A 24,586-nucleotide genomic window follows, 5' to 3' on the forward strand; every position below is an offset into this window, starting at 1 on the left:
AATATTCTTTTGGAAAACAGGATGGTAAGACAGGTGATGATTTGAATGAAGTGCAAAATAGCACTCAGGATCTGAGCTCTGCAGGGCTTTTGTACATGCCAAACACACATCTCGCTTTTCTTCCACATTCCAACTTGAATCCATGTGATTCAAGTCCAGTTCTCCAACAAGTAGAAAAAGCAGAGGCTTGAGGATGGTGGACTTACCAGGTTGGAATTGGTGGCGTTGGAATCATCTTCTGGAAAGGGAATATAGATCGCTAAGGCCACACAATTGGCAAAAATAGTCAGTAAAATAATTATTTCAAATGGTCTGAGGAAGGGAGTTAAGGAAGTTAATGCTGAAGAAAGCACAAGTGAAACAAACATATATCTATGTATTTTTTAAAAAATGAATCAAAGATTCATAAGAATTTTGTTTGAACAACACATTCCAAGCCCCTTGTACTCTGAAAAGAAACACATGCCTTTTTAAGTGCTCCTAGCGGGTCCCCGCCAAACTTTTCCCTAATATGTCAAAAGCAGTGGAGGCCAGTCGCGTGCCAGAGTAAACACAGATTTCTAAAAACTTTTTTCCCCTTCTTTTATTTATTTAGATTGCATTTGACTTCATTCTCCCTCGTGTGTGCCTGGGGTTCCTTCTAAAGAGCAGAGCCTGCCCCCGGTACCTCGCTCCTCCATGGAGGACCCCCACCCGCAGGGAAGGAGACAAAGGTGGGACAGGATTCTACGACAGGGCCACTTTCCATGTTTTTCACTGAAATTTAGAGATTTTATTCTTAATTTTTTAAACTTAAGTGTGGAATTTTTTTATTTTCCCTCATTTTCTGACATCTTCCAGAGAACCCAAAGCCTGGCTGGGAAGCTTGGGAGCCCAAAAGCATGGCAGGAAGTGCACTGCATATCTGGAGAAGGGCTGCCACCTCCCCTCCAAGGCTCAGCCTCGTGGGGAACGCGTAAAGCCACTGCAGTCTGTGGAGGCCCTGCCGCCAGTGGCCAAGGCTGGCGTCCAGGTCCTCTGCACCCCTGGCTGCTGTGTGCTGGGCTCTAAGCCAGGCTGAGGGTCACCCCCCAGTAGCAGTGCACACTGAGGGTCCGTGCACTGATTTCTCCATCAAATGATAGGGGCAAGATATGCTTTCAAAAGAAAATGAGCTAATATGATAGTACCTCTTCCAAGGAGACCCATCCCATGCTCACAACTGAAGGCCACAAAGGGGAAGCTTCACAGGAATGGCCCCACCCAACCCACTGCCAAGCTCCCAGCCTGGAGCAGAAAAGAGGAGGAAGGATGGAAATTACTGGGTAAAAGGACCCACTTAATTCTCCCCGGGAAATCCATACTCACAAAGTTAGTAAATTTTGAGGAAGAGACCTTAGAGATGATCTAGTCTAATGCTCCAAGGCCCAGAGTGCCTGAGAGACTTTCCCAAGGCACCACAGCAGGTCAATGACCAGCCAGGACTAGAACCCAGTTTCCTGACCTCCAAGTGCAGCGTCCATTTCCCTGCCATAGGCAGCCTTCTGACTTGTGTTCACAGTGCACCCCGGCACTGGGAGGAGGCTAAGTGATTATCTTAGCACCTGACCCCCTCAGCCTTAGGGGTACCCCTGAGGCCCCACATATCCAGCATGGCTCACACAGGTGTCATTTCCTATGTGTGCCTACATTGCAAAACCAGTGGCCCACAGTGGACCCGTCCAACCTCCCAACTTTACAGGTGCACAAAGTAAAACAACCTGCCCATGGTCCCGCCCTGGCCAACAGCAAAGCCAGGACCACAACCCAGACCAACTGCCTGGGCTCTTAACACCCTCCTGCCCTCATGCTGAACAGGAGCCAGCCATGAAGGCGGGAGCTGACGCTGGTGCCGGGGACGATGACAGCAAGGACAGAGCTAATGTTTGCTCAGAGCTTACGCAGGGCCAGGTTCTGTTCTCACTGCTCTACACAACACCCTGGCCCCACTATCTAAATGAGGAAACTGAGGCACAGAACAGTCAGATGTTAACCTGTCTAAGGTCACACAGCTAGTGGCAGGATGGGATCCAAACGCGGGCAGTCTGAGTTGTTAAGGACTACTCTATCCTGATCTACTCTAAAGCAACCCTGAAGCACTTCCAAGAAGCTGGTTCTTTTAGCCCTGCCAACTCTTGCCTCTCAAACCTCTTCCCACCTGCTTAGGAAAGCAACATTCAGCCCAGAGTCTGGTGCCCTGTGCTCTCCCTGCCAAGGCAAGGGTGCAACGAGGCAGCAGAGCCAGACCTCCGTGCAGCCACTCCTCAGATGTCTGCTTGCTGCCACCGGAGTGGGCTACAGCTAAGCTCAGGGTGTTTCTCCGTTCAGGCTAACCATCCTTCACCTTATGCTGAGGTACAGGACTTATGCCGGAGGGGATGATGAGTAAGGAAACCAATCAGGCAGATGAGAAAAGCCACCAGCTAAAAAGCAGAGAACCCAGGTAAGCCCCAGAAGTGCTCTGTGTCACCCTGTGACAGACCGATTTTCAACTGCCTTCTCTTCCTGATGACAGCGTCAGATCCTACTTTTTCAAGAAAAACTGGCTAGTATGCAGGCTGTCTCTGTACCTGCCCAGCCGCCCTTCCTAGGCAATCTGGGAATGCCACCCACCAGCACTGCTGAAGCTGGGTCACTTTCTCTCCTCCAGGAGGAAAGGACCTTCCCCTAGGAGGGGTGGCTGCAGCACCCAGGCAGTGGGCTTTCAGGTCCCAGATCCAGGTCCCACCGCACTCCCTGAATATCCACCCTAGGACCTCCAGTCCTGCCTCATCCTGCCTAATACTATGGACACACAGGGTGTGGGAAGTGCATGGATTTAGGGTTCAGGGGAATCTGGATTTGAAACTAGCTCTGTCAACTGCCACCTGTGGGATTTAGGACAAGTTCTTTGGCTTTTCTGGGCCTCACAGTCCTCCTCTCTGGGGATGCCTGACCTGCAGGGCCCCCCAGCTCTTCCCTACCACAATTCTGCCACAAGCAGCTGTGCAAGCAGCCTGACAGGGCTGATCACAGCCGAGCCTCTTGCCCAGCCATCTGGGGACGAAACCACCGTGGACAACCAGGACTCACTGCCAGGTGGCAGCAGCTACTTATTTTGAATTGCATTCTGTTAAAGTAACTTTTGAGTTGAGAGACTCAAACATTTCTAGAACTAATATTTCTTGCTAAACAGAAACTTTCTTTTATATAAGGTCATCTTCCTTCAACTAGTGCCTAAGACTTTTAAATCACTCCATGGAAACTCATTATTGAAACCTAACATTCCCATCCGAACCTGGAGGGACACGGTAGCCGGCTGCACGAATTCTCACTGCAAAGATGCCCAGCGGTGAGTGCCAGGGTTCTAGTCCCAGCTGTTACTGACCATGTGACCCGGAAGAGCCTCTCCTATAGGGCTCGATTTCATCACTGACGGAAGTCAGGGTGAACCTGTGGATCTTTAAGGTCTTATCCAACCTCTGTAACCCTGTGATCCTTACAGTGTTAAGGGGCTTGCAATTCCACAATGAGCAAGCCCAACTTTTCAAAGCCATTCAAAGTCCCATTCACTAGTTTTGGATTTTGTTTTTAATTTTTTTGAGACAGGGTCTTGCTCTGTTGCCCAGGCTGGAAAATGTAGTGGCTCGACTGCAGCTCACTGTATCCTTGAACTCCTGGGCTAGAGGGCTCAAGCGATCCCCCTACCTCATCCTCCCAAAGTGCTGGGATTACAGGCATGAGCTACCAGGCAGGGCCTGGAGAGTTTCAAATGGCCTGGGTGGAGCTCAGTCGTCTATAGTCTGTTAAACCCTCCAGGAAATTCTCACAAGAGCCAATGCTCCTACACCCTTGAGCCAAGAGCTAAAGTCACTAAGGCTACTGCTGCACCTCCTGGGCTCCTTCACCCAGGACACTATCCCAGCGCCAGGGCTTAGGAGGGAAAGATAGTTAAGCAGCAGCACGTGATGACTATTAACCCTACACATGAGTGAATCCCTGCACAAGCTATGTCAGATGGCACTTCATAACCTCCTAGCCTCGTTTTTACAAATGTTGCTTACTATATGGGGGGGAAGGCAGCTTGTGATACAAGCAGATTGTTGGGCCCTGTCCTGTCCCCAGAGATTCTGATTCATCCAGTCTAGGGCAGGGCCTAGACCTCTGCATTTCTCAGCACCCCAGTGATGCAGACACAGTAGGTCTGAGGACCCATTATAGCTCAGCACTGCTGACACGCCCCACTGCCCAGTAAGCCTCGGGGCTGGCCCCAGGCTGTGGGCCCAGGAGCACCCTGCCCCGCTCAGAGCACAAAGGATATTTCCACTCCACGATGCTGATGCACGCCCTCCGGATAGGATTCTTCAGGGTCAGGCAGAGCAGGGCCCGGGGTGGGCGTGTGGCAGTCGTGCTGCCCTGCTTCTTGGGCTTTCCGTACTGCTGCCGCTTCCGCTGTGTGGAGCTGATCGTGGAGACGGTGGCATTGCCACCACTGCCCATCAGCTTGGCCTGTCGGGCCGCGTCGATGGCTGCCTGCCAGGACAGGGCCGCCCCCGGGGTGGGGATGTGCTCAGGGGCCAGTCCCGCGGCCGCATTGGCATTCATGTTGGCATGAGCGGGGCGCGGGCTCCCATAGTTGGAACCTGCAGCGAGACAGGAAAAGGGATGACAGTTACTGGAGAGGAAACAGGAGCACCTGTGACAACCTTTGGACCCCAGACTCAAACCTTTTGAAAAACCTTATTTCAAGCTATCGCAGGAGGTAGGGGGGGAGCACACAGAAACATAAGTGTGCACGCTGAGGAAAGAAAGCCAGGAAGTCTGTTCCGGCCCTGGTTCAGCTGGGTGACCCTGGACACGTCCCCCACTCTCTGGGCAGACAAGAGCTGAGATGCAGGCATCACAGCACAGAGGGGCCTTGGCAGCACAGTGCCGGCGAGAAAGGGGGACATAGAAAAGATAAAACACAGTGCATCAGCTGTTAGTTAAGACACACGTATACAAACACACACAGATGAAAGGATGTTCATTAAATAGAATAGAATGGCTGTGGGGAGGGAAATGGGAGTAAGACATGGGACAGGGAGGAATCACAGGTGAGCGAGTGAATACAAGAGGCCATTCACTGCGTGAATCAACGGTGACGAAGGAACAATGAAGAGTATGATTCACTCGACTCTGCACCTGAGTTCCAAAAAACAAAAATAACTGTAATAAAATGAGGAGCTTGGACCAAAGTAAGGTCACATCCAGCTACCTCAAACCCGTCTGGGCATTAAGTGTTGTCTGCATAGGCAGGGGTAGAGGCGTTAGGACAGTTTAAACCATGTCAGCAAATCCTCTGACATCTGGCATCCCTCTCACTGAGAAAGATCTAGGCCCCCTCCTCCCAAAATGAGCTTGGCCTTTGGTGACTGTTTTGACCAAGAAAGTACCTCAGAAGACACTAGGGGACTTCCAAGGGTGGGTCAGAAAAGGGCACGCTGCGTCAGGCTGACTCTCACGAGGCCGCTCTGGAGGCACCTGGCACCCACAGCCCTGCGCCGCCATGCCATGAGGGAGCCCAAACTAGCCTCCATGGAGAGTCCTGCCGGCCCAGCCACTCCAGTCCCCGTCATCTGGCTGCCCCTCATGAGAGACCTCAAGCCGGAATTGCCCCAAATCAGGAACTTCCTGAATTCCTGACCCACAGAAACTGAGAGCAAGAAAACAAGGGGTTTGCTGTTGGGGGCCACTTTGTCTTGGGGTGATCCGTTGTACAGCACTGGACATCAGGGAAAGGAACTGTGGAGGGTAGGAGCTGACGGGGTGGGGAAGTAGGACACTCTCTGGAAGGAAGACTGGCAGGAACCAGTGAAATCAGAGGGGCCCACCTGAGCAGGGACAGCTGCACTGCTCTGCTTTCAAGGCAATGAAGCCTCTGAGACCATCCCCAAGACACCACACCTGCTCACAGGCATGTGAGGCTTGGTGCCTCACCCTGGAATCCGCAAGGCTTGCCAAGGGATCAGCCCGGCCTGGGCCCAAACCTGAATCTCCCGGAACAGATACGTGGCCTTGAGATGGTATCGCTAGTCAGTAGGCCAAGTGCAGACGGGTCAAGAAAAGCCTCAGAGGGTGGGATGCACCTCGGGCAGTGAGCCTGGCATCTGATGCCACTCCAGAGTTGTCCGGGAGACTGTGGCCAGAACAGCCAGACCAGGGGCACATACAACACTTCCAAGCCTGTCCACAATGACCTTCCCCGGTCTTCCAGGGACACCACTGGGCCCAGAGCAAACTGTCTTGCCAGTCCCCTTCATTCTCTGTGGCTCACTAGCACATAGGCGAGCACTTGGCACCTCTCCCAGCCACCTCCCCACTATCCTGGGCTGAACCTCCTATACTTGACCTCCAAGATAGCTTTGCTTCCAAAGTAGCCTGCTTTCTAGATCCCATCACCCTCACCCCTACCCCACCTGCCACAGGAAGCTGTTAAGAGCATATGGCCCAGCTCAGCCACTCAGGACATTTCCACCGCAGAGTCTGCCCCAGACACAGAGCTCTAGCAACCGCAGATTCCTCTCCAGCCATGCCTGAGGTCAGCCTACTCTGAGCCACACACAGGTGAGCCACAGGCAGGTGAGTCAGGTGTGGCCTCTGGTGGGGGGTGCTCCACTAGGGCTGTACTGTAAAGCCCAGCTGAGCCTCCCTTCTCCAGGTCATCTTCCCCACCCGCTGTGATGACGAAGTTACCTAAGTAACTTAGCTTAAGCGAATCCGAATTGAGGCTAGGTCCTTTGCAACCAAAACAGGCCTAATAGACTTGCTCAGTGTCCAAAGCTTGTACCTGGCTGGGCTGTCACTTCTGCCAGATTTCAAAGTTTATGTCATTTCCATCACACCAGTGACAGACAATAAGTTTCAACTTTTGTGCCAACTGGTTGACCATACTGTCCAAATGCTGTACTGAAAGGAGTCTGAGCTGCTCTGAGTACTGCAGGAAAGCCTACCATGGCAGACCACTGATGCCTGCCATGGCACAAAGGGTAGGGAACCGTATCACACCTGCCATGCACCTACCACCCTGATGATCCCAGAGGAGCACACCAGGTCTTCCTCAGGAGCAGCAATCAGCTGCCTTCTTGTCTGTGACAGCTGCATCCTGCACTATTGCCATCTGGTCCCTGTGGCATTACAGCCATGCTCCTGCCCCCTAGGGCCTGGAATATTGGTGCTTTGCTATACCAATCCATGGCCACGTTCTCAATGTGACACTGACGCCCAACCCACGATATATTCCCTTCACCCACCTCCTTTTCTCTGCCACAGTTGCTCCAGGCAGCACTGCCTCCCCAGGGACAAAATACATCAACTAGAACATCAGGTTCTTGGAGAACCTGGCACGTCCCACAATCTCCCACAGAGCCTGTCCCTGACCTCCCAGCAGAGAGTAGAGCCATGAAGGCAGGGCAGCACCCACCATGGGGATCTGAAGCATAAAGCAAGGAGACCCCAAAATGGCTGGGACTTTATTAACCTTTCTTGTAAGACCCAGAGGAAAAAAACTACAAGAGTGGGTTTGAACTGCTTGAAGAAACAGCAAGCGTGAGTATCTCCATTTAACACATAAGAAAACAAGGTATGCATGACTCATTAAAGGTCACAAAGTGAGACTATGGAAGATTTCTGCAGCAAGCACAGGACTCACGGTCAACTGCTAGACTAGACTCCCACCTCCTCCAGTCGCTCGCGCACACATACACCACACGCACACACACGTGCGTGCTCACCTATGTGGTGACGAACAAAGTCCACACCTGCCGGGTCTCCATGCACCTTGAGACGGAAGGAGGCTGCGCTTCACCCAAGAACACCTTTACACGTGATGCGGCCTTCACGAGACAGCGCCACTACGCCAGCAGCCCCTGCCCTAACCCTCAGGGCACCTCCGGGGTGAACAGAAGTGGACAGTGTCCCTGTTTCCATTTGCACATGGGCGTGACCAAGTCCAAAGCAGCCTGATCTCCTGTCTTATTTGGGTCACCAGAGAAGGCTGGAACTCGAATTTTGCTCTGTTCAATCTCTGGTATATAATTTTCCCTTCTTAGACTCTCAGTTTGGCATTGACAAAATTTAAGAGACTCTATTTTAGTTCCTAGACTAACTTCTTCTCCCTCACACATTATACATAAAAGCAGCCCTGTCGCCCTGCTGTCAGCCCTCCCAGACCATGATTCCCATTCACAATTCCTGTATCCAGACCCCAATCTTTGTTCCCAGCCCCAAGCATCGCCCTTAATCCCCTCTCATATGGGCTGCCAGGTCCCCAAACCAAGCAGTCCCTGGAGTTTGAGAGCACTTGGGACGAGGGCAGGAAGGACCGGGCCAGAGAACCTTGCCCAGGAAGGCCGTGTGCAGGGAGCACCTGCCCCACGCCTGAGACAGCGGCTCACGGTGAGCAAGATGGCAGCTGCCTGCACAGAGCCAGAGGGCAGTTCCGCCAACCAGGTCTTGGTAGGCTGACTTCCGAACCCCTCCACTCCATGGGGGACCTACCTTATTTATATTGTGAACCATTCCCAGAGCACAAGGACCTCTCTGGAGCACACCATCTGGAGAAAGCTCATATGAATAGGCCCATGGGGAAAAAGGGAATGTCAACCTCTCCCTAGCCAGAGGACAAGAAAACAACCTTCAGTATTTTGGTCCTGGCAGCTCCAAGCATCCCTATACCCTGCGACATGACCAAGGGCCCTGCCACAGGGAACACAGAGCCATACACAGTGAGACAGGTGTGGCCTCTTGGGGCTGGCCTCCAGGCAAGCTGTACTGCACGACCCAGCAGGACCTCCCTTCTCTAAGTCAGTTTCCCCACCCAGACCTGATACTCTGTATCTCCGGGTCGCCCACAACAAGGTGGCACAACTACCCAAGAACCCCAGGAGTGGAAAACCTCCATTTCTGGCTCTCTAATTTTGAATCCAGAGTAGAGCCGTGAAGGCAGGGCAGGCGGCATTGTGTCCTTGATGGCTTTTGTTAACACAAAATAACCACTCGATGCAAAGAGACCAATTTTCAAATTATAAAGCTGATTCAAGGCTCTGTCTCCTGGCTGCCAGCTGAAAGGATGCCACCATTTAAGTCTGCTCTGGCTCTGCCTGACTGGGCTATTTCCATGGATGCTCCCACCGCTGAACGAGCCCCAGAGCAGACACTGAGCAGATCAAGCCACACACGCAGGTAGGTGCCACAGCAGTGATCATGTCCCTGGACATGAAAAAAGGATTCCCGCTTGTCAAATAGCCCAGCTCCTCCTGCACACAGGTGCAGCTACTTCTCCAAGGGACCAGGATGAGGGCAAGACCCTGGCACAGACTGGTCAGCCTCATGCCATTCTGCTCTGCCAGGGTCCAAGTGAGGAGTCCGAGTCAGGAGACAATAGCTTATGCTTCCTTGGTGTCCCCTGTGAGTGAGGCTTGGTGCTGGGGACCTGGAAGGTGTTCAGTGGCGAAACAATTGACTTTTTTTCTTTAATCCATTTCCATCCATGCATCGAATCCAGGGCCATATCCCAGAAAATGCTCAGCATCTATTTGTAAATGACTGTATTGATAACTATGCCACAATGCAGCTGAAGGTAGACCACAGGGCATTAAGAAAGAACTCGCTGGAGCAAGTCCATCTGTGCCCTAAGGAACAGATTTGTGCTCAAGCCATCAGGCCCTCCACTTCTCAAATGTGTGTGTGTGTGGGGGGGGGGGGTTCTGAGCAGGATTTCCACCCCCAGGCCACCACCCTAGTCCAGCCACCATCTGTTTCTTGCCCAGAAATGCTGCAGCAGCCCCCTGACATTTCCCTCATCTCCGCTCTTGTCTATCCCCAAGCCGATCTCCATGCAGCAGCCAAGTGACCTTTCAGAACTAGAACATGTAAATCAGGCCCCATCATTGCCCATGTCAAAGCCCTTCAAAATCCATACTCTTTGCCACGGCTGATGAAGCCTGCATAGGCTGGCCTGGGCCCACTTCTCCGAGCTCATCTCGCTCCTCCCGCAGCCTGGTGCAGGGCAGGTGAGAGACTGGTGGACTGGCTAACTCAATCTCTCTTCCAGCCTCCTTCTACTGTATCCCACCAATCCCGGCTGCAGACACTGGAGAGCTAAAAACAACAGTTCCCAACCTCCCTTGTAGCTGGAATTCCTGATGGAAGTTTGGGACTGGCCCATCAAGAACTGAATCGAAGATAAGTCAGGTGGGGAGGGTATCTATTCCACTGGCATAGAGCTGCCAAGCCCCTGCCAATGGCTTCTTGATCCCTGGATTGTGGGTACAGTGGGGTGATCCTGAAGCCAGCCCTGGCACAGTGATGTCCACATGTCCAGCTTCCTTCCTAACTAGACCAGAGGCACAGTTCCCCTGGCAGGCCTGTTCTCTGGTATTGTTCTGGGAATCCTTCCTGCAGGCCCAGCTTAGAATCAATTATTTATAAGCCCTTAAATTCCTATCTTAAGTATCTTCCCTCTTATGGCTATAGCAGTTTCTGTTATAAGCCTGAACCCTGACTGAGACATACAGTCTAGAGCGGCACTGTCCAATACAACTTACACAGTAACGGAAATGGCCTACAATTCTGGGCTGTCCAGCATGGCATTCACCAGCCACATGTGGCTACTGAACACTTGAAATACAGCTGATACAACTGACAAGGTACATTTTACATCTTAATTTTTAATTAATGTACATGTAACAGTCACATGTGACCACATACTGGACAACACGGTCTGTATTAAGAGGCAGTCCCACAGGAAGAGCACAGCGAGGAATAAGGCGTGAAAAGCAGGAGTACTGACAGGGCACATAATTCTAAACTGTGAAAAAACTTTTTAAAAAAGCAATCAAGAACTGATTCAGATGTTGATGGGTGGGTGGATTTTCTGATCAGGAATTAACCACTCTGTGCAAAAAGACATATTTTCAAAGCATAAGAGAGTCTAACATCCAACAAACAATGTAGAAACCCAAAGTCCTTTTTCAGTGTCTAATAGTCTTGACAACTGAATGAGAAATTAATTTCTTCTCAGTGAGCATATACAGAAGCTGTGCTTCCCCCAAGCCCAGTGACAGAGCCCTGGGACATCCAGCTGAGACGGATACCTTCTCACCAGGGTGAGCACCCAGCGGGTTCCTGGATGTGTCGCCCATGCTGCTATGCACCTGACTCCCTTTCCTCTCACCTGGACCATTTGTGCACTATTTCCAGCAGCATTCTCGTACTCTCTCCACCTTCCTCTTCCCTCACCCTGCAACGGACACAATTCAGAGGAGACGGGACACTCAGAACAGGCCCCACATCCACAGTTGCAAATCTGCTCCGAAACAAAGAGACACTGAGGGGCCAAGGACATCTGTGGCCACCTTCACAACTCAATCAATCGGGCACCCATACATGAAACCATCTCTCTTCTATGCCACATCCCACCTGCCTTTGGTGATGGGGCAAAGGTGGTGGGAGGCAGAGAATCTGGAGCATTTCAGGAGCCCGAGCCAACTGGAAAAGCAGAAAACTAGAAAAGCTACCAGCATTCGCACCTTCTAGTGTGCCAGCAAACTAACCTCTCCGCTGTTCTTTACAGGGAAACTTGTAAGGAAAGAACCCTAGCTGGCAGGGAGCCCCACTGGAAGCAGACCATCTGCAGACGCCCAAGCGGCCAGGGTTACCATGGGTATAGGGCCCTAATCGCAATGCCCTCTCCGCACTGACAGAGAGAGCAAGGAAGAAAACACACGGATGGACACACACGGCTGAACCATAACCTTCGACCAAAAATAAGACATCACACTAATAAAATCCTTCCTCCACTCACTCCCAAGCATAGAGAGGAGGGAAATCTCGACCTCTTGCTAGTTGAACTAAGGCACCTATCACCACGAGGGGATGGCACACCTAAACTGCAGGCCCCAGCTGGGGAATAATTCAAGTTTATTCAAAGTCAGCACTTTAGCTTTCTAAGTGTGACAGCAGAGTTGCCTTTGAGGTGAAAAATAGACCTGGCCCTGACTACAAACAGATACCCAGCTGGAAGATGGAGATCCTTCAGGTTGCTTACATCTGGGGAGCAGGCCAGGCTGCAGACAGGGCACAGAGTGCCACAAAGGCCTGGCACGCCACTGCGGGGACCCAAACACTGGTGCAGCCCCTCCTCTGCTTCAGCTCATGAACGCCTGAGATGAGTTAAACTCTGATACCGAGGTCCTTCTCTTATTCTCCAAACAATTCACAAGCTCTTGAGAGCAGGACTCAGTTTTGTGGCCTCAGAAATCCTACTACAGGCCAGGCACAGTGACTCATGCCTATAATCCCAGCACTCTGGAAGGCCAAGGCAAGAAGAGAGCTTGAGCTCGGGAGTTCAAGACCACCCTGGGCAACATAGCAAGACTCCGTCTCTACAAAAAATAGAAAAATTAGCCAGCCATGGTGGTTCACACCTGTAGCCCCAGCTACTTGGAAGGCTGAGGCAGGAGGATCACTTGAGTCCAGGAGTTTGAGGTTGCTGTGAGCTATGATCATGCCACTGCCCTCAGGCCCAGGCAACAAAGCAAGACCCTATCTCCAAAAAAAGAAAAAAGAAATCCTAGTACAGTGGTTATTAGTAGGTGTTCAAAACACATTTGCCACACGGAAGTTCTTTATAAAAAGAACTTTATAAAAAGTTCTTTATAAAAGTTCTTTATAAAAAGAATTTTGGGCCGAAATAAAAAAAAAAAAAAAGAATTTTGGGGGGCCTTCAAAGGTTTTTGTACAGATGTATACAGGGATGATGCTATTCAATTACCTTGGATTAGTATGTTTCCCATATGTTAGATGTGTCTGGAAACAGGAGCCCTTGTCCGCTGTGCCCATGCTGCATTCTCAGAGCCCAAACAGCCTGGAGTGTGGTATGTGCACCATGAAAATTTGTTGAACAAATGAATGACTCAAAATGTAATTGCCCCAAGACTTTTTTCCCCACAATATTAATTACTTAGACTCCTGTCCCATCATACAGGGTGTTTTGTTGCTTTGGCCCGCTTCACAGGTAAAAAAGCAGACAGGGAGTGAGAGTCCCCTTCCCAGTCACCAGAACTAGAGCACAGCGAGCAATGCGACATGGCAAGGACAGTGGCCCCAGCTTCCCTCCTGCCACCACCTGAGAGAACGGAGTGACAGAAAGGCACCCTGGGCTAGCGCTCACCCTACACGGCCACTGTCACCCACTGATGTGTGCAGGGCACCCTTGGAGACAGGGACCAGCAGTAACTGCCTTAACCCCACCGCATGCTTCTGAATGCCCAGCCTCACGGCCGCGGTGACTTGACGGCTGGCACAGCGGCACCTGGCACAGCGGCACCTGCGGCAGAGCAGTGGCCCTGCTCCTGAGGCCCTGCTTACCGACCCACAAACCCAGACACCTGGGGCACGAGAGGGCATTTCCGTTCTGTGCTGTAAGGATGACAGAGCTGTGCCCATAGCTCCCCAGCCCACCTGGGACGGGGATACTGAGCCCCAAATCCTGCCCGGTGCCTCTTTTACTTCACCAAACGGAAGGGTGATCTAAAACACCCTGCCAGCAAAGCAATTTAGCACTCTGTAACAAGAGACGTTGAGAAATTCCAATGTCCGACGACCTTCCTCAGAAGCTATCCTAAAGGACTAAGCCAGGACTCTGGCAGAGCAGTGTGCCTGGTACTCACCACAGCATGAATGACACTAATACCAAACTGGAAATGACCTGACAGCCCGCCAGTGGGGGCTGCTTACATAAATCAGTGCGTGTCCATAGGATAGAATCTTAGGAAGCCATAAAAATTACATTCTGAAAAATATTAAATACTATAGAAAAATAATAAAATTTTTTCACAGCATAATATTGAACAACACAGAGTCCAAAAAAGTACATGCACTAGGACCCCAATTTTGTAAGAGATTTTTTTCATAGAAGAAAGACTAAAAGGAAACATGTAAAAATATTACTAGTGGTTATCTTCAGGTGGTAACATTACTTGCAAGGAGGCAGCACAGCCTAATACTGAGGGGCATGGACCTGGAAACCAGGAGCCTAGAGCCATGCAGCCCTGCGGGCTACTCCCTGTGTGCCTTCGACAGTCACGTGACCGCCCGTGCCGAGTCTCCTCACGTGTGAAGCGGAACTATGACAGTGCCCATCTCATCGCCCTGCTGTGATGCTCAAATGAGTTAATAAATGTAAAGCTCTCAAAACAGTGCCTGAGAGTAAGAGCCTTATAAATACTAGCCATTTTTTGTTATTATATATTCCAAATTCTGTACAGTAATTCTTTGGTAATCAGAAAAGAAAAAAGTTATTGTTTGGTTTTGTTGTTTAAGTACACTTCCAAAATCACTATGGCCAAACCAGTACCAGATTCTTGTCTAGATGCTGACAGTCCTACTCTGGAAGGGGCACACGGATCCCACCCGGCAAACAGGCTGCCCACCTTCCTAGCCTGCCTGAAGCTTCTTCCTCCTAATCCCGGCACCACTGGGAAACACAAGCATCCACCTGCGGCTGCAGAGAAAGAAAGAAGCCCTCAAAAACTCAGCACACACCTCTTGGCAGCCTCTGCTGACTCCAACTAAGCCTGCACGGAGGATACTCTGCACTCCTAAGCTTCCAGCTGTGGCACTCTGCAAACAGAATTATCTAGGGTTAGGGTTGCTTTTTCTTTTCATCTTGTTTAAAAACAATTCCATTCCACGTCCACTTGCCTCCATGAAGTACGGACAGTGGAGAACAGCTCGACTGAGTCAGAGGAGCTGGGGAGATGTGCCACCTGCCAACCACTGCCAACCACTGCCAACCACTGCCAACCCCTGCCAACCACTGCCAACCACTGCCCCGGAGGAGTCAGAGCAGAACCAGACGGCAGAGGGTGTCCTTCCCCAGCCCGCACAGCCAGGCAGCATCAGAACCCAGGCCCTGGCTCTGCGACCATCCCCCGCACCAAGTTCCAAGTGGCGTGTGTTTCTCCACGCTTCAACTTACTCATCTGTGAAACAGAGATATGTTCCTCACAGAACGGTCATAAAAACTAGATGAAATTATGTCTACGAAAGTACTACCGAAATATAAACTATTATTTAACAAGAATTGTCCCACAGATACCCACACATAAAGCCTCAGGGCACCAAAGAACCCCTCATCTCAATGAAGTGAAATAAAACATGAAAGCTGTTTTAGCAAAAAAAAATTTCTCCCCAGAAGCACGTCCTCCATGTTAAGTACTTAATTCTCGAAAATCATGTCTACATTCCAACGCAAATATTAATGGTGTCAGGTTGCGAGAAAGTGAATCTATTCAGAGCATTGAAAATATGGGGGACCCCAAAAAGCCTGGAAGGTGGGGCTCTCGCCTTCCTACCCCACAAATAGGATCCTGTGTTGGTGGAAGGCTCTGAAATTTTCCCATTATCAGGGGAATCACACTGTGTGGAGAAAAGAGGTCACCCTCCATATTTACACACTAAAAACATAACACACGCAAATATACCTGTACACAGCCTGTTTGCTCTACTCCTGGATGTGCCTAATTCTCATTAAAGCAGGACAAATAAACAGCATTGGCTTATTCCTATACTCTCGCTGGCCATTTAGTAACAGTGCTTTCTGGAAGTATAATGCTCCTTTCATTTAAAAAAGTCAAAGCCATTTATCTCATTAATCCCCACAAAACCTCCCCAGACAGCAGGCAGACAAGAAGGTGGAAGGCAAATGAAAAAATATTCAAGTCTCCCCTGAGGCTGTGGCTCCTTGGTAAACATTAAGCTTCATACAGCTATAAGTTATGCTCCTGACTCTTTCTCAAGTTTGGTGGGGAAAGAACTAGGCCAGAAATCAAGAAATCTGAGTTCCAGACCCAGCTCCATCACCCATTTGCTCTGTGCACTCAGGCAAATCGTGCTCCTCCTCTGGCTCTCAGTTTCTTCTTCTTCAGAACGAGGAGCTCAGCCAGGCATTGTAAGGGAGCCTTAGAGCTCAGATCCTCAGGTTCCAGAACTCGGGTCCAGGCATCTCACCGCTCTGCCCAACCTCTCCAACTGGTCTGAGGCCCAGCAAGCCTCCACACCTGGATCTCCTCCCCAGGCCTCAAAGGCAGGGGCAGTTCTGACAGCTGGAGAGGTGGCTGGGGAGAGCACTCCACCACCCCAGTGCTGCTTCAGCTTGCCTGTGCTTGTGGGGCAAGTTCAATCTACAGGGCCACTGAGCTGGGAAGGGCAGCCCAGGGAACACTGGGGGCTCCCCATGATCTATTAATACACGGATGTCCTCAAAGCCAGAGAGGGCACTGCACATCCATTAGGAAGGCTATTATCGAAACATCAGAAAATAACAAGCGCTGGAGAGGACGTAGAGAAACTTGAACCTTCTTGTATTGCTGGTTGGGAATGTAAAATGGTGCAGCCACTATGAAAAACAGGATGGAAGTTCCTCAAAAAATTGAACACAGAATTACCATATAATCCAGCAATTCCACTTCTGGGTACATGCCCAAAAGAACTGAAGGCAGGGACTCGAACAGATATTTGTGCACCCATGTTCACAGCAGCATATTCACAATAGACAAAAGATGGAAACAACCCAAGTGTCCATCAATGGATAAATCAGTAAACAAACATGGCATGTCCATACAATGGAATATTACTCAGCCTTAGGAAGGAATGAAACGCTGCTACATGCTATAGCATAGATGAACCTCTAAGACTGTACGCTAAGTGAAATAAGCCAGACACAAAAAGATACATATTGTATGATTCTATTTACATGAGGTACCTAGAATAGTCTTAGAGATAGAAAGTAGAATAGAGACTGCCAGAGCCTTGGAGGAGGGAAAATAGGAAGTTAATGGTACAGAGTTTTGGCCTTCAATGATGAAAAAGTTCAAGAAAGAGACAGTGATGACAATTACGCAACATGGTAAATGCACTTAATGCCACTAAGCTGTACACGTAAAAATGGTTGAAATAGCAAATTTTACAGTATGTGTGTATTTACCATAATAAACATTATTTTAATTTAATGTTTTTTAAAAAGCCAAAGCTGAGTGTTGCACTCAGAGCACTTGAAAGAATACCCCAAGAGAAAGCAGATCTGGGGAGGGAGATCTGTCCTGCTCAGGAGAAGGCAGCCAGAAGGGGAAGGCATTTGGAAGCCATCCCTCAGGAAGGGGATGGGGGCAGTGAACTGGGCCAGGCCAGAGAGTAGACAGGGGCAGGACAAGCCGCTGCCCTACAGGAGCACTTCTGCAGAGCCCTCAGCACGTGACACGGGCCTAGAGAAGGGTGCAAAGAATTCTGGTCATAAATTGTTTTCAAATATCAAATAAATCACACATGCACATACACAAACATGTCTTCACAACTGAGTAAAACCAGACTCATGTCCAAATACATCAACAGTTGTCTCAAGCGCCTTTAAATATCAGGCATCAGACCTTTGTGTGGGACAGACATGTGAACCGAGGTTAGATTAGATCTACCCCTAACTTTTCCACAGTTTCAGTCCTGCCCAAAAGCTCTGCTCCGAGCACCTGGGAGTACCTCCAGGGCAGGCCATGACTCTCACCTCTGTCTCTGTGCCTAGTCCAGAGCCTGGCACACATCCGGCATAAAAAGCAGCATTTGCTAAAGGAATGCTAACTTCAATCCTGATCACTTGAGTGAGGAGGCAAGTGATGTCATTCTCGTTGCTAATGATAACTGCCAAGGCAGGGAGGGGCGCACAGCTAGGACTGAGTGACCCACTCCGAAACCTCCCCAACCTCTGACATCTTAACTCCACACTCTGTCTTCAGATCCTCCTGCAGCCAGGAATGCCCGAGCTGTGCTCCTCCACTCGTGCTATCTCCCGTCCTTGTGCCCTTGTGCTGCCCTTTCTCTTCCTTCTGGATCCTGTGGTATCTGACCTCTCCTGCCCCCTCCCCCGGCATCGGCATCTTGTCCTCCTTGCAGGAGTGAGGCAACATCTGGTGGGGTCATCCTTGCACAGGGCAGAGGCTCAGGGGAGCGGGTGCCACCTGGGTTGTGGATTCTCAAAGATCCAAGCCCTCTACAGGCCGAGGGCACTTAGGGTGCTGCCTGGATTCTTCCAAGGTCTCAACTGCACGGAAAGGCTGGGCCAAGAGGGAGCAGACGGGGAGAGCCAGGGAAGTCCCTCTTTAAGAGCCCAAAAGCAGAAGGCAGAGGTCAAAGGTACTACTATTTCTCATCTCAAAGTGGAATTAGGATTCAAAGAGCAGAAAGCAAGGCTATAAAAATGCTGTGAAACTCTACAATCTCTGTAACTTTGTCATCCTGTTTGTGTTCCTCTCCTCTATGTCCCCAAGTAATTAGAAGGGTCATAACCTTTAAGACAAATTGGATCTGGTTCTAGTCTACAAAGACAGCCAACAAAAAGTGGGAAGGTAGAGTGTGGGATCTAGAAATACGGAGTTTTAGTGGGACAGCACTGCAAAGGAACTGAGTGGATATGGCAGCTACCTCCCTGAAGAGAAAGTAGCCCAGTCTAGTGGTTAAAAACACAGACCAGGAGTCCGAAGTGCCTGTTCTGTATTGCCATTCACTAGCCCTGTGAGCCTGGGCAAGTCATTTAACATCTCTGGGGGCCGCTGAGGAACTGCCTGCTGGTGTATAGAGGTGTCTTCCTGGCCTCTCTCACGCACTCGAGATGGAGGAGCAGGATGCCACTGGCATCACAGCTACCTGCTCAGCTACCTGCTACCTGCCTTGAACATCGGGTTCTTTGGCAGCCTTCCTGCCTTTGCTTTCCCAATCTGTGAAATGGGGCTGATAACAGGTATCCACATCAAAGGAGGCACGAAAGCATATATGTGGGCTCTCAGGGGTGACTTGGCAACACCCTTCTAAAGATGAAAGCTACCTAGTTTACACAAAGGTAGAGAAGGTTATTGGGGGAAATGATCTGCTCTATGCACTCAGCATTCTGCAGAAGAAAGATGTCCTTTCAGCACAAAACACAGACAGCCTAAACAGAGCTTTGTCACTAGGTGGTCCCCCGGCAGCCTGCAACCTCAGACACTGCGGGCTGAGTGCTATCAAAGTGGGGCAGTTTTCTGTATAAAGCTATGGTCTTATGGCTCGCACTCAGGATGGCAAATGCCTGGGCCTCCCAGTTGAGCCAAGGAGATAGGAAGGTGCCACCCACTGGCCCCAGATCGTCAATGATCACACAGTGTGTGACCAGATCAGTCACGGGGGATGGGACAGCAGCTGCCACCTGCCCAAGATAAGGGGTTTGGGAGGCAAGTCCTTGTGTGGCCACATGGTCATCCTAGAGCACACGCACACAAGTGCAAACGTACGTGTACAAACACACATGTGTCACCAGCGTGGGATGTGGAGGCCCAGAGCATCACTTGCATCTGTGCAGCTCACAGCCTTGGCTACTGCCTTCCTGGTATCCACATGTCTTCCCCCCACTGTGCAAGCATAACCCTGAGAAGAGAGCTGACTCATTCCACTTTGTCTTCCCCAGTGCCTAGCACAGTGTAGGTGGTCATGAAGTGTCTGAATGCATGCCTAGCGTGGGTTCCACTGGTCCAGGAGGGAACCACAGATGTGCACATAGTCGCACACTCTCCAGTAACTTTGTCCAGTCAAGAATCCGGCTATTTCAAGAACCTGTAACTAAATTTGGACCTGAAACCAAAGCAGCCAACGTGACACTAGCCCAAAGGTTGGCCACAGGCAGCCCAGCCTTCTGAAGCACTTGGCTGGCCTCTGCTGCTGCCACCCTCTCCAGACAGTGGCTCAGCACCCCAGTCACCAACATGCTCCTCCTCCCGCATCACCCATGACTCCACAGTCCACTCCCAAGGGCAACAGTTTTAGGTGGAGGGAAGAACCCAGGAGGCTTCCTGCTGTGTAGTACAAGAGGAAGAAGATGTCATCATTCAGCGCCAGGCTGAATGATGACCGACCCTCTAAAGATGGCCATGTCCTAATCCCTGGTACCTGTGAACATGTTCCCTTAAGTAGTAAAAGAAACTGCAGATGTGATTAAGTTAAAGATGTTGTGACGCAGAGATGATCTCAGATCGTCCAGGTGGGTCTGAGGGTATCATAAGCATCCTTATAAGAGGGAGGCAGGAGAGCAAAGAGAACATGCTACACTGCTGGTTTTGCAGGCAGAGGAAGGGGCACGAGCCAAAGAATGCAGGAGGCCTCTGGAAGCTGGAAAAGGCAAGGCAGAGAACCAGATTCTTCCCCACTGCACACAGAAGGAACAGAGCCTTGCAGACCTGTTTTAGACATCTGACCTCCAAACGTGTACAATAATAAATTCATTTTGTTTTAAGCCACTAAGTTTGTGGTAATTTGCTACTGGAGCAACAGGAAACAAAAACACCCAGCATTCCTCTCGCTGTATAAAAGTATTGCCAGGTGAAGGCAGAAAGCAACAGGCAGAGGTAACCAGTCTCCAGGGAATGCTGACTGTCTGGGCAATGGGATGAGTAACCCACATATTTCGGGAACTTCTTAAGGGAGAAATCCCTGCTTCCCTCAGCCTCTGCTGGGGCAGGATTGGTCTGGCCATCTTTGTAGAAACAGGCCAACTCCAGATGGCCAATTCCTATGTCTGAGCAGCATGGGCAGGGAAGAAATAAAAGTCTCTGGGTGGTGATTAAAAAATGGGCAAAAGACTTGAATAGACATTTCTCCAAGATCATATACAAATGGCCAACATCACTAATCATCACAGAAATGCTAATGCAAACCACAGTGAGCTATCACTTCAGACCCACTAGGATGGCTACTATCAAAAAGCAGAAAATGACAAATGTTAGCAAGTGTTGATGAGAATGTAAAATCACACAGCCACCGTGGAAAAGAGTATAGCGGTTCCTCAAAATATTAAAAATAGAACCATAGGATCCAGCAATCCTGCTTCTGGATATGCATTCAAAAGAGTGGAAAGTAGGGCCTCTGCTATTTGCACACCCGTGTTCACAGCAGCACCTTCCATGACAGCTAAGAGGCGAAGACAGTCCAGATGTCCAGTGAGAGAAGAACAGAAGAACGTGGTATACACATACAATGGAATATTGTCCAGCCTTAAAGAACAATGAAATACCGACACATACTACAACACAGATGTACTTTAAGGACATATTCTAGGTGAGATAAGCCAGTCACAAAAGAAAAACAAATACTATATGGTTCCACTTATATGAAGAATCTAAAGTATCAAACTCGTAAAAACAGAGAGTAGAATGGTAGCTGCCAGGGGCTGGAGGGAAGGGGAGATGGGGAGTTGTTTAATGGGTATACGGCTTCAATTTTTCAAGACGAAAAAGTTCTGGAGATTTGTTTCCCAACAATGTGAATATATTAAACACTGCTAAACTATAACACTTAAAAATTACTCTGGTGGTAAATTTTATGTGTTTAATCACAATTTTTAAATTTTAAAAATGTTAAAAGTCCCTGGCTATATAACACATACCAGATGAGCCCAGCAGGGCCCGAAGACTCTCCCAGGATTACACGTGTGGCAGTTCTTGTTACTGTGCCATTATTCCCACGTTCATCACAGCCTGTTTTACTCATGTGTTTCTCCCCCCCAGGAGATCATGAGCTCGCTGAGAACAGGTCTTACCACCCCAGGTCCCTCACACAGCACCCAGCATGGTCCTTTACAAAAAGGAGGTGCTCAATGAACATTTGTTGAATGTAGTTTTTCAAAAGAGTGTGGCCTTAGCCTTATGCAAATGAATCCTAGTCTTCCAAACCAGCGCTTACCACTCGTCCCCACCCCCACCCATGGCTGGCCCCACTGTCGGGGGACAAGGAGCGATGGCTAAGGGCTTACGGAAGATATCCAGACTGTAAGTGACACAAATAGCTACTGTCCATACGCTCATATAATGACACTTCTCTAGCCCTGCCCCAGCCTTCCTCTCGTGCATTAAACAGTTTAAATCCCTCGAGAACACAGAATCACAGGTAAAGGCAGAATGACTCACTGGGAACAGAGAACAGCTTCAATTCCATTAGACTAAAAAGTGCAAAGTCTCAGGCACCACAGGTTCTCCCAGAAGTAATAACACAGGTCTGGAAGCACAGCTCGCCCTACCCACTGAACACCTTGAGTCACTTAAGAATACCAACAGAGAGCATGCTCCCAGTTCTGCCTGGCGGGGACAGCCCTCCGAAACGCTCTCAGCGCTGTGTGCGTACGACAACCACCTCAGCTAACTTCTGTAAGCTGAAAACTGGTTTCTCCACGTGTTGATGGTCATCTCTTAACATGACTTGACCCAGCATGAAGACAGTGGAAAGGGCCTTCTCCTCAAGTCTGAAAGAATGAAGTCTGCCCCGCGCCCTCCGAACACACACTCAGCAAGTATCACAACAAAGAAGAAGGCACCTGAGGCAGGGCATCTCTCTGAAATTCTTGATTAAAAATAACAGTTAATATTTACAGAGCATTTTCCATGAGCCAGACCCTGCTCCCATGATTCCACGTATATTAATTCATTTAATCCTCTCGACATCCGTGTAAGGCAGGCACCATGTGACGCCTACCTACAGGAGACAGCGCGGAGACTCAGAGCGACTGACGGACTTGTGCCAAGCCCGGGCTCAAACCACGCAGCCCGACAGCAGCACCTGAGCTCTAACCACCTCGGCGGCGTGGCCTCTACAGCGAGGTCCCCGCCTGGGAGTGCTGGCCTCCAGCCTCCTCCCCTCGTCCCCAGCCCCCAACCAGCAGAGGGTACCACTTCAGCCCTCACTAGGAGAGGTACACAAGTTAATGAGCTATTTCTAAGAAACAGTATTTGCAAAAACTGCATGTCCCAAGGCAAGAACCAAAGAACCAACATATAGAGAAACGCATCTAACAAAAGCATAACTGTATTTCGAATGCCCATGGATGCTGTACTTACATATTCTAAAGCATGTCAGAAACAGGAGTTCCTTCTCACCCAAACCTCTGGAAAATTCATCCCATTCTCATCCCCATTTAATAGATAAGCAGGCAGGCCAGGCACAGTGGCTCACGCCTGTAATCCTAGCACTCTGGGAGGCCCAGGCAGGCGGATTGCTTGAGGTCAGGAGTTCGAAACCAGCCTGAGCAAGAGCGAGAACCCCATCTCTACTATAAATAGAAATAAATTAATTGGCCAACTAATATATAGAGAAAAAATTAGCCAGGCATGGTGGCGCATGCCTGTAGACCCAGCTACTTAGGAGGCTGAGGCAGGAGGATCACTTGAGCCCAGGAGATTGAGGTTGCTGTGAGTTAGGCTGACACCACAGCACTCACTCTAGCCTGGGCAACAAAGAGAGACTCTGTCTCAAAAAAAAATAAAAATAGATTAGCAGGCCATCAGCAGAACATAGGCGCGGCCTGCTCGAGTGTGTAACCTGCCTAGCTGACGATGGACAGGTAATGGAATTACAGGTGGTTCCTGACACCTTACAAGATGTGACCCTTTCCATTTACAAAGTCATTTGGAAAGTTACCCAGAGACAAATGTTTTAAGTGTGTATGAGTCAAGAAAATGACACCCAGCTTTTCTTTTTTTTAAGAATCACAGAAGGATGGAAGATTCTGAGCCTGCTCACCCATCTCCTGCCACCAATCAAGTCTCTGCAAAGCACTCAAGAAGGGCTCTGCCCACATGGCTCTGCCCAGGAAAGCACATTATTTAACCTCTCTCAGGAACCCATACCAACATCCCCAAATTCCACAATTCATGGATTCTTTATCTCTTGTCCAAAGACCTCACACTAAATGAGACACTTTCTTCTTTTTCAGAGTAACTAAGGAACATCTACTCTAGCACCAGCACCTTTAGTATTTTTTAAAACCACTTTTTACATATGGAGAAAGATTAGCTGCCCCTTCAGGCACGTTTTCTGCAAGGTATACAGCACTGACTCTCTTGCTTCCCAAAGGCCATGTTTTCCAATGGCTCTCACAGTGACTCTTTAAGTTCTCTAAGAGTTCAAATCCACATCCTGTACACATAGGAAGGACTTCAGAGCACAGGACAAAGTGAAGGGACTCTCTTCTATCATGCTGGGACTTGGAGCAGGGTGGGCTGTCACCCAAGGAACACGTCGGGCAATGGCAGGCAGGTACCAAGGATCAGATGGTCTGGTCCCAGTTATGTGAGCAAAGCAGAGAGGGGCTCTAGGAAAGTGAGCCAAGTACAGACAAGTCAGCAGCGAGCAGGAGTTAGGTACCAACTCACAAGAGGGTCTGAGAGAACAAAAAGGCAGAAAGCAAAGATCAAAAACCCAGGATGGGAAATAGAAGATGGAAGGGCTTAGAGCACAAAAAAATATCCTGGACAAGAAAGGCTCTGTTTTGGGGGGAGGGGGGGAAATGGGCATTTATTGAAACCTTAAAATCTGTACCCCCATAATATGCCAAAATAAAAAATAATTAAAAAAAAAAAAAAAAAAAAAAAAAAAAAGATATACATCAGCCTAGAATAGTCGAAATGGCGATATATAAAAAAAAAAAAAAAAAAAAAAAAAAAAAAAGAAAGGCTCTGGAATGCAGCCCTGAAAACATGAGGTC

At 49.5% G+C, this 24,586-nt stretch overlaps 1 protein-coding gene across 7 annotated transcripts in view; it reads right to left on the reverse strand.

The window, feature by feature from the left end:
* Positions 1 to 24,586, reverse strand: part of CACNA1C (calcium voltage-gated channel subunit alpha1 C) — a 613,935-nt gene that overhangs the window by 557,502 nt on the left and 31,847 nt on the right. For 5 of the 7 annotated variants that reach the window (XM_076007799.1, XM_076007800.1, XM_020287401.2 and 2 more), the window contains exon 1: positions 207 to 4,173. In XM_076007799.1, coding sequence (XP_075863914.1) covers positions 207 to 368 — 162 coding nt within the window. In that variant the 5' untranslated portion in view covers positions 369 to 4,173. Of the gene's footprint in view, positions 1 to 206; positions 4,174 to 4,309; positions 4,641 to 24,586 lie in introns of those variants that run through there. The other 2 variants (XM_076007801.1, XM_020287400.2) reach the window with 2 other exon arrangements.

Source organism: Microcebus murinus, chromosome 10, assembly GCF_040939455.1.
Source record: "Microcebus murinus isolate Inina chromosome 10, M.murinus_Inina_mat1.0, whole genome shotgun sequence".
Classification (NCBI taxonomy): Eukaryota; Metazoa; Chordata; class Mammalia; order Primates; family Cheirogaleidae; genus Microcebus; species Microcebus murinus.